General features: G+C 40.0%; 1 protein-coding gene across 5 annotated transcripts in view; it reads left to right on the top strand.

The window, feature by feature from the left end:
- The window catches only part of dyrk1b (dual-specificity tyrosine-(Y)-phosphorylation regulated kinase 1B), a 101,156-nt gene that overhangs the window by 49,972 nt on the left and 36,741 nt on the right, over window positions 1-14,443 (top strand). The window contains exon 1 of one of the 5 annotated variants that reach the window (XM_076736689.1): window positions 1,111-4,643. The exons of 3 other annotated variants lie outside the window; for them this stretch is intronic. In XM_076736689.1, the coding sequence (XP_076592804.1) occupies window positions 4,541-4,643 (103 nt within the window). In that variant the 5' untranslated portion in view covers window positions 1,111-4,540. Of the gene's footprint in view, window positions 1-1,110; window positions 4,644-14,443 lie in introns of those variants that run through there. One more of the 5 variants, XM_076736684.1, reaches the window with a different exon arrangement.

Below are 14,443 nucleotides of genomic sequence, written 5' to 3'. Positions count from 1 at the left end.
TTGGTTTTGTATCTGTTCTGTATCTGGCATGCCTTGCCATGGAGAAATATACACTTGATAGAAAATCCAAATTTGTATGCATGCACAGGTGAAATTGCCTTTTTTTGGCATAAACAATGTGTCAAATTGTCTTCGAATACAACGTCTGCACTGACTCAGTTCTAAATGTGTTCATCTTTCAAGTGGAGATGTGCTGGATTGCTTTTTGAATGTGATGGACAGGAGATGATTTTTGTTCAATGAAAGCTGTTACTCGCACCTCCTCATTCAAGATTTTCATGTGTTTTTTGAGAAAACTGTCCCCTTGTTTGGTTAAGGTTGTAAACTATATTTTTCTCCATACAAAGTGGCACCAAATCCATATCTGGTGTCAGTGATAGACCTCCATATCCAATGACTATACTGGCATTTGCACTGAGCACTGTATTTAAACCTTTCAGCAGAGTTCAGTGTTGTGTGGACCAAAGCCCCAAGGGTGGCAACCATACAGAAAGTCACTAAAAAACATGACACCATCCCTTGTCTTCCAGTAGACCTGTGTGTGTGTGTGTGTGTGTGTGTGTGTGTGTACGTGCACTACTCCTTTGTGACATGCTCAGTGGACAGTGCTTTAAGCCATGGGTCCTGCAGCCTGGAAGTTGAGTAGATTATCAAGAAAGGCTGCAGAAACTGGAGTCAAATATACCTTTCAAAGCTGGAATGCAGTAACTACATTGTGTTGGAATTTAGCTCAGTTTTCTAAACTAAAAACATTTAATTAAAAATGAATATTTCCAAATTACACCAGCTCATTTTAACCAAATTTGTTTTTGCTGCATCTTAACCATCATATGGGCTTCATGTACAATATTAGTGTGTCATATCAAATATTATCTAAAAAATGTGGACTGCTTAAAGCATAGTTCAGTATGGCAATTAAGATGGAAATTGCTGCAGCAAATAGTCAAGGCAATAGAAGAACCTGTTAAGTGTGTGTGTGTGTGTGTGTGTGTGTGTGTGTGTGTGTGTGTGTGAGAGAGAGAGAGAGAGAGAGAGAGAGAGAGAGAGAGAGAGAGAGGACTGTTTGAGTCCTGTCCACCAAAATTAATCCAGGATTATCATGGGAGACCATGCCTTTGTACAGCAAGCAAGCTTTAGTTGACTTTTCGGTGTCACTTTTTATTACATATTACTGACTGATTAGTCTGCACAGGGTTAAGATTAAAATCACAATAAAGAAAAAGAACTCAAGTGACACACATTTCCCAGTGCAGTGAGTTGTATTTGAGGGTGAATTTTCCTTTAAGAGCTGTCAGCTGGTTTATGACACTGTTGTGTGCTGAGCTGTTCCCAGGCAGCATTGTGCCTGATTTAGCTGGAATGCTCGGATAGCAACAGTAACAACTTTTAGCTTTGGCTGGGTTGTAAGGAGAAGACACACATCTCAGCTGCAGAGACTCACTTAGTGACCATGTGCTTACGGAAGCCTTTTGCTCCGCTCTCTCCCCCGCTCCCCGGCTTTATCTCCACCCCTAGGTCTCCCCCTCCCTCTTTCCAGTTCTACCTGACATCGTCAAACTATTTCCGCGTCATTCCTGCCTTGCATCGTGAGAAGAGACACAGAGAAACTAAGCCCAACGCCCCTCCCACTGATCCATCCGCTACCCAATTACAGCCAGGGATGGGGCTTTATGTAGCCAACTGAGTTGCAGCTGCCTTAGCGTCGGGTAGCAACAGAGCCCGAAGAGTGTGTTTGCTGAGTGAAGGTAGAGGCTGTGTTTATATGAGTACCGATAAGTTGAAATATTTTGAAAGACTGAATGAACACACCTCTATGTGTTAAATGGTATCAATAATAAAACCTAATTCAACTGCTTATTTAATTGTTGGTCTGTCATTTGTCAGTCACATTAAAGATTCGAATATTGTAAACTGCCACAATTAATGTTTGTGTCTGCTGCCTTAATCTTCGTCCCCTGAAAGCAGTTCTTTATTTTGATGGCGTTCATCAATAGGTCTCTGTCTTGTCCCTTCCCTCAGGCCCTGGTCTCCATAAACATTGCACAATAAGCTTGTAGAAAACAGGCCACAATATATTTTTCAGACCCTACGTTCTAAATCCATACAACGTAAGCTATGTTTTTGTAAACCTTTAGAAAATGCCTTCAGTGTATTTTATGTTATTGTCAAGTTTCAGACTAATAATTTAAGAAAATACCCATCATTGACCTTGTAGGAAGTGGTTTTAAGTATATATCAAATCGTCTTTTTCAGAGTTTATTGAACACAGTTATATCAACGGTTCAAGAAAAGGTTGCCCATGCACGCGTGTATATAAAGTTCCAGTATATATATGCCGCTGTTACTATAAATGGACAGGACAGGAGAGGTCTGCCTGGAACAGACTACTGCGGTCAGACGGACGGTTACTGTTAACATAACTCACTTGTTGATGATGTTCCATAAAATCAGTCGGCCTCTGAGTGTTATTTGATATCAAATTCCTCGTGAAATTTTATTCACACCAAGTTATGTGTATCTTTTTTGATTTTACCAGTACTGTGTGACGCTGCGCCAGGCAGACCAGCTCCGACCCCTGCCACAGGCATATGGTATAGTCCCCATGGCAGGGTGGGGGAGCAGTGTGGGAGTGGAGCACAGATTCCGTCTAACGGAGAAGCATAGAAAGGGAAACGGGTGAGAAACATGAGTCGAAATGGCCCTTGCGAAGGTTTCCATCTTGAAGGAATAACAAATCTCCCTCAATTTTGAGAGGGACGAGTAAATGAGGATACTGTGTGAGAAAAAAGATCGGAATCAGACGGAAGAGTCGCGTCAAGAGGCGATCAAAGGCGTCGTAGAGCAAGCTCAGGAACTTCACGGGATTGTGTTTCCGCAGTTTACTTCGAGACGAGTGTCAAGTTTTGGTTCGTTGCAGTTCAGACGTTGTTTGTGATTTTACTTCATTGTGATTACCTCAGAGGCTGACTTCTTGGATCGAGTTACGATTTGGTAAACAGAAGACAATATCGGATTTTGGAAATACTATAAACCGTCAGCGGCTTTTCCTGTGTATTTCTTCAACACGGGGAAACATTTGGTATTTAATCAGATATACTAGTTCTACAGCCACGCGAAAGAGTTGTGCAACTGAGCACCAGTGTCCGTGCTTGTAAAAATTCATCACTTCGCTCCTGCAAACAGTCCTGCAATATATATGAATATCCAGTTGGAGAAACTTATTTTAATCATCACGTTTGTGTGAAATCGACACGTTGTAGTGGACTGGTTTGTTTACATGTGTTTGTGCAACTGTTAGTTGTTACGGAATTAATATATATAGTATAGTGTATGGCGATTACAGTTTTGTCTGGCTTTTTAAAAGGGCCTCTTCTCACCATGGCAGAGGCCAGTCACCTGCTGTAAGCGAGAGAAGGGGGAGCTGAGTGACCAGAATACAGACAGGCATCGTGGAGCTCTGGCTCTCTAACGTTGCCAGTGGAGGGCTGTGTGTGTCACTGGATTAATCGGAGTGTTAACATCATTCTACACTGTCCTACTCCAGTGTACCCCCCACCCCACTGCCCCCAAGTGCCAGTAATTGGAGGTATTTTTAGCACAAGGGATGGGGTAAAAACAGGCAGCTGGAAGCCCAACTCCCCTCCACCTCCTTCTCTTCCACCCCTTCTGTCACACTACCTCGCTCAACCCACCTGGCAGTATGCTGGGCGAGCCTGGTTAGCACAGACTTGACTGAAAGCTAGCTAATGTGTTTTACATGTAGTCTTTGAGGAAAAAGCTGAATAACATATTTCTTGGAATCATACTGGCCATCAAGTCTTAGTAATGGAAATACCTGAAAATTTTAGCTGCATTCTACACATTGAACCCTGTCCTGGATTATTGCCAAGATGTCTGACGAACATACTAGCATAAGCAAGTAGAGTCTATGCCTTCACCCCTTGGACATTTAACTTAAACTTTTAATCAGAGTAGCCACTCGTTAATACACTATAGAGGAACGGCTAATGTTTCATGTTTGTCTCTTAAAATATTAGTCACTAGCGATCAAGAGCCGTGCAAACCTCCACCACACAGAAAGAATGCATGAAACTGCCAGAACCAACCTAACAAAAGACTAACCAGACTAACCAAATATGGTATTTCTCCCCACTCCCTAGACCCACAGAGAAACAGAATATATATGTAGAATGAAAGATCTTTATCTATAGTGTAACTCCACAGAAGACAAGAGATTACATCTTTTATATTTTTACTTCAGAGAAAAGCTGCCTGTACACCAGTTGGTTGCCTTAGAAACCACAGTCACAGAAGAAGAAGAAGAAAAAAAAAAAGCCAGAGAAGACGGTGCCTTTTGATTGGTTGGTCACTTTCCCACCATTTCAAGATTGATTGGTTTAGTTGGATGTGAACATTTGAAGTGAACTCTGGGATTGGAAACCCATCTAATGACAGTTACCTGAACCCCACAAGCTCCGCATATCTGTTTAGTGTTTTGATAGTATTTCCACACTGGATTGAACAATTGCCAAGCATTTCCATGGTGATCACATCGTCATCCGTGGAGGACAAGACCGTGCCCTCTTGCAGGATGGTCCAAACAGAACCCTGGATCACCTCTGCCCTGCTGCGCAAGAACAAGAGTTAGTACACACACACACACACACACACACACACACACACACACACACACATACAATCTCACTGATAAAAACTGGAGCTCTTTCTTACTTCATAGTATAATATGAAGTATGTGTGAGTCAACTGTCATGGAGTCTGTGTGTTGATAGTCTTGTTAGTGTGTTTGTGACATAGGCTATTTTTGTCCAATAGACAACAAAAGCCATGTCTCCAATCAGAAAACAACTGAATTTTGGGTAGTGGTTACGGTTAGAGTTAGGGTAAAGCTTCAGGAAATGAATATAAGTCTATGTGATGTCCCCATAAGTGACTAAAATCATTGTGTGCATGTCTCTTTGTGTGTGTTATTGTAGCTGTGTGTAGTTTGTCACTATGATGAACATTACACAGAATGAACATGCTGCAATGGCACTGTGTGCATTTCAGTATCTGCTGGCACTGAGTGGTAATGTTGGAACTTAATATGCATTCTGGCTGCTCTGGGTCTGAATAGGCTCGCGCTCCATTCCTGTCAGTGTGACCTGAAGCATCTATCTTTTTTCACCATGCAGCCACCATGGTCAGAGAGTTGGACATTTGTCAGGTACACTGAGCTGAGGGACAGGATGTGAGGATGCTGTCTGTGCTGAAAAATCAGTGACCGCGATCCCTTTTATCTTTGATTTATCTATGTTGGTGGTTTCCAGCAGGTGGGCCAGGGTGCAAAAGTGGATACAAGTCCATTTTGAGTGGATCATTAGCATGTGGATCAGCTTTGTCAAAAAAAACAACAACTTTGCAGTGTAGTGAATGTCCAGAACAACTGTTATATTCATGCTGCTTCAAAGTACCACAAGTATACTGTTAATGCTGGGTCTGCTGCTTGTAACAGAGACTGAGAGGAAGCTATTTTAAAAGTACAAGTTAACCCAAAAGGGGGGGGGGGGGGGGGGGGGCAATATTGCAACATTTTAGTCCATTGCAATGTACATTGCTTTGGTCATTTGTGAACATGTATAACCCTGATTCCAAAAATATTGAGATGCTGTCAGCAATGCATTCCATACAAGCTGTGACAAGGGCCAACAAAAGACTGCTCCTAAAGCAAAATCGTGTTTGGAACATTCCACAGGAAAACAGGTGAATTGGTAACCAGTGATATTATCATGTTTGGCTGTGTAAGGGACATTATAAAAAAGGCCTAGTCATTCACAAGCAAGGATGGAGTGAAGTTCACCACTTTGTGAAATACATGATTGTGTAAAGGATGTTACTACAAGGGCTCAGGAACACTTCAGAAAAAACATTGTTGTTAAACACAGTTCTTTTGCAAATGATTGCATTCTGTTTTTATTTACGTTTTACACAGCATCCCAACTTTTTTGGAATCTGGTTTGTATATACAGTAAGTGCAAGGAATGCAATTGTTGACCTAATTCTTACACTACAGTTTGCTAGTTTACATTAGTGGCAAGTACAAGTTGCTTCTTATCGTTCATTTCCACTGATACAGTGTAACGATAGAATCACATATGTTCATGTGACTGTGTTGTGACTGGTTGTGTCTGAATGTTTGCGATAGAAAGCATGGGGACGCAGCACACTTTTACTGATTACTGATCTTGTAATTTTTTTCCCACATGACTGGACTTTAATTTTTATCTAAAGATGTCTGTGGTGATATTTTACATTGTGTGTTTCTTGTGTTTTGGGAATGAACATGAAGACCAACTGTGAAATAATACCAAGTTTGTAGTAGTTCAGATTACATGAGCCTAAGCATTGCCTTGTCCTCAATTACCTCAGAGGAAAACAAATCTGTGTTATTTTTTCGATTGTTATTAGAATACTTTTTCATGTTAAAAGAAAGATAATCCGTAGTGGGATGTGCATTCCTGATGTCATTCCTCAAAGGCTAGAGATTTTACAGAATTTGCTATTGCTACAACTATGCTTGTTCCCAGGCAGCAAAGTTGTTCAATTCAAAATGCAACATCTCTGACAACCCTGTGTCCTTATTCATGGCAATGCATGTACACATGCACAACTGTTCACATAAAGAATTGACAGCAGTCGAGATGCCCCCATGCCCTAGTGGTTAAGAAGCCAACTAAGACTCGCAACGTCCCAGGTTCAAATCCATTTGGGGACCTTTTATTACATCTCTCTCTCTCTTTGTTCTTTTTCTGTAATCTCTCTGCTATCACTATCTAATAAAGGCATAAAATGCCAAAACAATTACAGCATTAATGACAATTGATAGCAGTCTGTGCTGCATCACTTTTTTTCATTTAGGGATTGAGATCACGTATGATCTGAAACTGCAGGCTGTGTGAATTTGAATTGTATTGTTTTTTATGGCACAGACTGTAAAAATCATCGAATCAAGGCAGAAATTTTTTAAAAACTCATGAATACACATTCAGATGTCGGACTCCAATAGATTTACATTTCTGTTAAATAATGTAATACAATGAACCATAAAGGAGTCAATTGGTGTAGCCTATACCACTTATAGAGATAAGCCTCCACCGATCCCTAGAGGGGAATTTCAGCTGTTTCGTACTGCATTTTTCTGGGCTAAATGTTGATTACTATACAGTTAGTTAAATTTGATCCCTGACATTTTGTGGTTTGCGTGTTCAGCTTTCCCTACCTGTGTATTCCCTGTGTATATTTTATGAATTAATCTAGAACTTGTATAGAAAAATGTGACCTGTCACAACTCTTGTTAAATGTATTTGGTTAGTGTTTGCCAGAAATGCATGTCCTTGCTAAGCACTGAACCCTCACAGACTTTCATCAACATCACCTATGCCATCACCTTAACCCTAATTTATATTTCTGCGTCTGATCTACTGCGTAGGTATGGCTTTCTAGGGAGGTAGTAACCTCGTAACCTTGAACCCTGTGAAGCATTTATGCAGGCTCTAATCTATGGTCCCTTCAATTGGCAATTTTTGAGACTGTAACTGTATTGAACTCATCCTCGACAGCAGAGATAGCTCTTGGCCTTCCCTTCCTTGGGCTGTCCTTATGCGAGCTAGTTTTATCATAGCGTTTGATGGTTGCGCAACGAGACAGTTGATTGTCTCTAACACATTAAGGAAAGAAATTCCACTAATTAACTTATGACAAGTCATATCTTTTGATTTAAAACCTTTCCACATGACTACCTCATTAAACTGATTGAGAGAATACCAATAGTAGAGATACACAAATCTGACACCAATATCAGTCCAATACTAGCTTGCATAGCTGAGTCGGGGATCTGTGACAAAGGGGCCAATGTATTCAATTTAAAGTCTACATCTACATGCCTGTTTGCACTAACTTTTATGAAGAATTTTGATTCCTGATTATTTTGCATGTTTTGTTTTTACCAAGTTATTTGTTTATACTACTTCTGTGAATTGTGATTGTGATTTATCAAGTTTGCTTGTACCAGTTTTTGACTAAATTGTGAATTAATGTTTACATTTTTTTCCTCATTGATGCAGTTGTATTCTTTAATAATGGAACCTAACCATTTTTTTAGTGCATTTAAAAGTTTTACATATGAATTGTAATTCCTGTTAATTTTGAATTTTTTTTTTTTTTTTTTACCAAATTGCTGTTGCACAATTATTTATTATTTTAATAATAATTGGCAATTCAGTAAATTTGTAACTGTATTTATTTCTTACATTTTGTTTTACAAAGTTAGGAAAGCGATGTTTAAGTTGAGCCTGATTTTTTTTCAACTGAAAGAATGATCCCGGTCTCTTCCACACAGTGAGGCATACAAGTTACAAAACAAATCGTGGATTCAGATCAGTACTCTGTATTTGACAGATACCCAAATTCAGGTACCAGAATCTGACCAGAACTGAAAAAAAAGTGAATTGGTCCATCACAAGTGAATAGTGCATAAAAAAGAAAAAGGTGGCTTACTTTGAAGAATCTAAAATATAAGACATATTTTGCTTTGTTTACTCTTTATTGTTTACCACATAATTTCATGTGTTATTTCTTAGTTTTGATGTCTTCTGTATTAATCTACAATGTAAATGTAAAAAAAAAAGAGAAGGTTGTGTTTTTTTCCTTGACACACACTGATACAAAAACTACAACTATTTGCCCCCTTTTGCAAAATTAAATTTGACAGTGCTGCCTTACTGGCCATACATCACTGCCTGTTGATGCGCATTTGACTTTTTATTTATTTTTTTGGGCTTTTTAGCCGTTACAATAGAGAGACAGCTGAAGGTACGACAGGAAAGGGGGCAGAGAGAGGGGACGACACGCAGCAAACGAGCTGCAGGTGGGAGTCGAACCTGCGGCTACTGCAGAGGGCTGACAGCCTCAATACATGGGGCACACACCCTACCAACTGAACTATAAGGGAGCCCCACGCAATTGACTTTTAAAGAAGCTAACTTGCGAAGTTTAACAAAACAGACAAGGAAATGGCTCAAACCCCATCTGCATACTGACATCAGAATCTATAGGATCCTTCATTGTCTATTCCTTCAAACTCAAAACCGCTATCAGTTTGTCAATCCCAGGCAACTATGGATCAAATATGTTTTGCTCCCTGCTACACAGCAAGATAGCACTGCTAACATTAGCGCCATAAAGGGATATTGCATTTGGAAGCATGTGACTGGATCTAACAAAGGCTTTAATAAACATTTTACTTCCAGGGCCCATGTGATGTGTCAGGCCACCTGGAGGGAGCGAGAGAAACATTGCACTACTGACACTGAGATTTACACATTATTAACAAAGAACAACTGGGGAGACAGTCTATATGTCCTCCATTGTGGATATTTTGGTATTTCTGGCAACAAACCAGTTGGTTTTGAGAGGTAAGCTGGATGCATTCAATAACATGACATGGGGAGTGTAACAAATAGTGTCAGTTAATGTTAGAACTATAATAAAACAGCAGTGATGTGAAAATTACAGTGTTAATTAGAAGATTGAAATATTGGGACAAGTGAAAGGTAAATTAATAGTTAAATTCATGTAGTAATATGAAAATGAAAATCTTTAGAGTAGTTGATGAATTATTCATTACATCAAATCAACTAATCAAAAAGAATTGTTAATCAGTTGTGAAGATATCGTTATGTGCAGTGTTGGCATAATGATAAACCTATGTGGTTGATATCAAGTGTGAAGTAGTTTGGTTCATGCAGCAATATCGGAGGCACATTTATAATTGGTAAAACGCGCCTGTTCAAACCACCGCACTAGTGTAGTAAAAAAAGAGTGAACTCTGTTTACATGCAGCTTGCATGATGCTTTTGTCAGTGGTGGTAAGTGAATTAAACATTCACTCAGAAGGGAATCATGGGGAAGAAGCTGTGTCTCAGTCTGTTGATGCAGGCTGTCATGACTCTGAGTCTGCCAGAGGGGAGGCTGGTGAATGGAGAGTGTCCTGGGTGGGAAGGGTCATCCCGGATCTTTGTGGCCTGTCGGAGGAGACGGCTGGAGTAGATCTGCAGTAAGTGCAGTGTGTATGGTGCTTCGTCACCGTTGTTGATAAGCCCCACAACTTTTGTATCATCCGCAAATTTGATGAGGGTGTTGGAGCCATGCGTAGCGACACAGTCATAAGTGTATAGTGTGTACAAGACTGGACTCAGCACACAGTCCTGAGGAACACCAATATTGAGGACGATGGTGGAGGATGTGGAGGTGGAGGATGTGTTGGGGTCTGTTAGTCTGGAAGTCCTTGATCCACAGACGGAGGTTCCAAGTTGTAGTGTCTGCAGTTTGTTGATGAGTTGGCTGGGGCTGATGGAGTTAAATGCCGAGCTAAAGTCAACAAACAGCATCCTGATATATGTGTTGGCACATTCAATGTGGCTGAGAGCAGCGTAGAGGGCGATGGAGATGGCATTGTCTGTGGATCTGTTGGACCTGTAGACCTGAAGTAGTGCTCTGACATTGGTGTGAAACCAGGGTTTTTGGTTGGGAAATATCTTCACCTGTTTCCTTGATGTTACATTATCCATGCAGAAACTGATTTATGACAGTACAGCTCCCATTTGGTGTCCTCAAAACAGTCCTGCAAGGATATTGTGGCCTCCTCAGTCCAGCACTGCACTGATTTGTACTGTCACTTAGACCTGCAGATGGGGGGCTTGTCAGCTGGTGCCAGTATGAATTTACTGGAGGACTGCATTGGCTTTGCTGGTTATAGCTAAATAACTGGCAACTTAATTGTATGTTGGAGTCTGATAACGATAATGTTATAGTTAGTAGTAATAAAAGATGCATTTATCAACAATGTCCATTACCTAGTTTGTCCACCTGACAGCACTTTGTTTATACACTGTAAAATAACCAGCTCACGACATGTTTTTGCCACAGTTCTTTAATAATCACATTTAAGGAGTCCTTACTAAACACATTTTTGAATATGATGTGTTTATGTTAAAAACTTGTACTGTCTGACCTTATTATGTGATGCATTTAATTATGAACATAAAGAACAGGTCCACAGACAACATCCACAGGTGATGTCTCAAGCTCATGCTATTGTTCACAATATGTGAACTTCTTTTTCATGTTTTCTTTGGAGTCTTCTATTGGTCCAGTACCTGCCTTTCAGGGTATATGGATGTGTGTGACTATTGTGCATTGTATGTTATTTAACTGTCAAATAATTATCAGCCTTAGTATGGCATAGCTCAGATGTACTGTACTATTTATGCATTACCACTAGGACCTGGTAATCATAACTTGACCGATACTGGATTTTGGGGTCGATGTTGATACCAGCATATGTATATAAACTGAACTTGAGCTAGAACCAACCTAATTTACATTGCTTGTTTAATATAAATAGCTTAGTGTTCACTCTGACAAGGTCTGTCAAGTAGCTACATGGTTAGGCAGCTAGCTAACATAGGAAATGAGTATGATAAGCATGGATTCCATGACAGTTGTCACAGGAAAGTAAAAAGTGAGAATATTGTGTATTTACTTTCCAGCACTGCATCTCACCAACTAGGTAACAATGTAACATGAAGTCAACACTAACAGACTCATGTATTTGACAGACTAGTTAGCAACTTGACAGGGAAGACACCGCTTGACTCCATCCCACCGTCTGCTCAGTTGCGATGTGTATTCTGCTGCAGAGAGTGCTGAGAGTACTGTAGCAGTGCGCCTCATTTGCCATCATCCATTGTGCTGAGTAATTTGTTTAATTTGCTGTTTTATATTCCAGAATGCAGGTGTTGCTTTTTGTTTGTACACTGTTGCCCATAAAGTTGGAATAATTTTGTTTTCAGACACAATCCTCTGTTTATTCCTATTTAAATGCATCAGTCATCACTTTTGACCAGGTGCAATGATTACATTATGTTTCCCAGTTACCCAGGTGAAATGAATTCATGCATAACATTTGTTTGGTGCCATAAAAGACAAGATACTTGGTGTATTGTCTGTTTCCTGCCTAAAGCCTGCATGCAATAGGTCCACGTTTTCAGAATTGTCTGAAATAATTTTTGACCAAATTTGACACAAAACCTTCCTTGGCTATGCCTCGACATTTCGTGCTAAACTGTAAATCAAAGGTTGCTTCAGCATTGTTACCAAGACAAATGACCAAGTGTCCACTCCCAACTGTTCAACACAGAGTTGGTCGACTTAGCTGGGCTAGGGAGCACAAAGGATTACAACTTGGGCACTGGCGAAATGTTATCTTTACGGACAAGAGCCGCTACATCCTTAACCATGCAGATGGAAGACAACGGGTTCAGTGATTACGTGGCAAAAACCTTCGCGATGACTGCATCCAGGAAACCACTCAAGCTGGTGGTGGCTCAGTGACGGTATGGGCCAGTATTCATTATGGAGGAACTACACCATTGGTGGTGATGGATGGAAACGTCAACACGGTTGTATACAGGGACATCCTGGAGGATCATTGCTTCCCACATGCAAGATGAGTCTGTGGGAACAACTTTCGTCTACAAGACAACAACGCTAGAGCACATAGGGCAGCTGCAGTGAGAGAATATCTTGATGCAGAGGGGGTCCAGCAGATGCCATGGCCCGCTTGCTCCCCTGATATGAACCCTATTGATCATGCCTGGGATGCCTCAGACCAAGCCATCAATGAGACAGACAATATTCCTCAAACTCTACAGGAGTTAGCTCAGGCTCTGACTGAAGAGTGGGATGCCCTGCCCACTGACAACATCAACAAGCTTGTGGACAGTATGCCACAATGTCTTAATGCACTGATCCTTGTCAGGGGTGGCCAAACTTGATATTAGTGACTGTGTGACATTTGTAAGAGTAATATTGGACTTTCATAAGCTTGAAATCTTCTTGAATATTTGTTTCCTGTTAAACTGACCAAGGCTGAAGAATTTAAACAATCCTATTGTTTCAATACCCCAAATTTTGTTGTAGCCTGACTACAGTTTGTAAAGGTTAATTGTGATTTAGTTTTCATTGTGATATGTTTGGAAGAGATTGATTAATAAAGTTTTGAGAAGATATACACTGTACCTGCCATTCCAAGTTTGTGCACACGCTGTATTTGTAATGTGTCTGTTCAGAACATTGTGGTTAAGATGTTAGCTGTCATTTTTGTGCTGCTTTATAGATTTAACCATTAGTGAGCTGACTCTTGATCCCAGCTGAATTTTGGCATTATGTTTGAGCTTGTACCTTGTCATGGTATGGTTGACATTGCTAAGAGCTGCTTCTTGTAGTTGCAGAATACTCTGCTGGACAAAATATGTGACAACATCATTTCTAAAATATGCCAAGCATCTTTCACTGTATTATGTACAGAATAAAAGATTATAGGAACTAAAATAACTGGTAATAATACTTGGTACAAAATAAAGCTGTGGCTTCTGACAATTTAGTTTTGCTGTTTCTTTTTTTTGTCATATGCCAAAGATTTGGAAAAATTTGATTTTGAACTGATGGTGTTGCCAGAAAAAAGTCAGGCAATTACTTCATGGTAATCCCTGCAACTGTTGATAGTCTTTGTCTTTGTAGACCTTAGTCTTGAATTAGGTGCTCTTGACTGTGTCTGTGTACAGGTAATTTTGCTGTGAAAGTGAAATTATTGTTATTATTTAATATTTAATATTTTTGTTATTTTTCTTCTCTGTCTGGGGTTTAAAATGTATTGAAGAACACCGGCCTGTGTGGGATGAGACTGGGGCCAAGGTAAACTTTAAATATGGCTGAACAATATTTCAGCATGCTTTCAGATTATATGTTTTTTGTCAAAGTGTGTGTGTTGTCCAGCCAGGTCAGTTAGTTTTATATAACAGCCTAAGTATGCGTCATAAAACCATGTAGTTTTTATACCTTACCTTTCATGGAATTGTAATCATGAGTTTAGCAAATAATGCAACATTGAAATGTTTCAATTTGAATTTCTAAATGAGTCTAATTCCAGCACACACTGAATTTGCTTATATCAAGCAAAAACAAAAGTATCAAACTAATGCTCTCAGCACTGTCTGTTGTTGAACTTGGTCTTAACTTGATATTGAAACTGCTCAGACTCGAACTTGTCTCTGTCCCAGCTTCAATGGTCTTGACTACAGTTGTGTTTAAACAGATTTGTGTGTACACACTGTTGGTAAAGATACCTTTTTTCATAGCAGTGTAAAACTCTTGGTTCACTCTGATGCACAGTTAGCATTGTTTTCCATCATCTAGCAGGAAGCATTAGTTTCTGCCTGTTCTATGTGTTGCTGTGTCTCCTGGAGTGACACCTCACTGTTAACATAAGTATTGTTTCATCATTGTGTATCAACCCAAGACTAATGACAAGATGAAACAGTTGGCA

This window comes from Chaetodon auriga, chromosome 8, assembly GCF_051107435.1.
Source record: "Chaetodon auriga isolate fChaAug3 chromosome 8, fChaAug3.hap1, whole genome shotgun sequence".
In the NCBI taxonomy this organism is placed as follows: Eukaryota; Metazoa; Chordata; class Actinopteri; order Chaetodontiformes; family Chaetodontidae; genus Chaetodon; species Chaetodon auriga.
The sequence above is the reverse complement of the archived record's forward strand: the minus strand, read 5'-3'. Positions and strand labels throughout refer to the sequence as shown.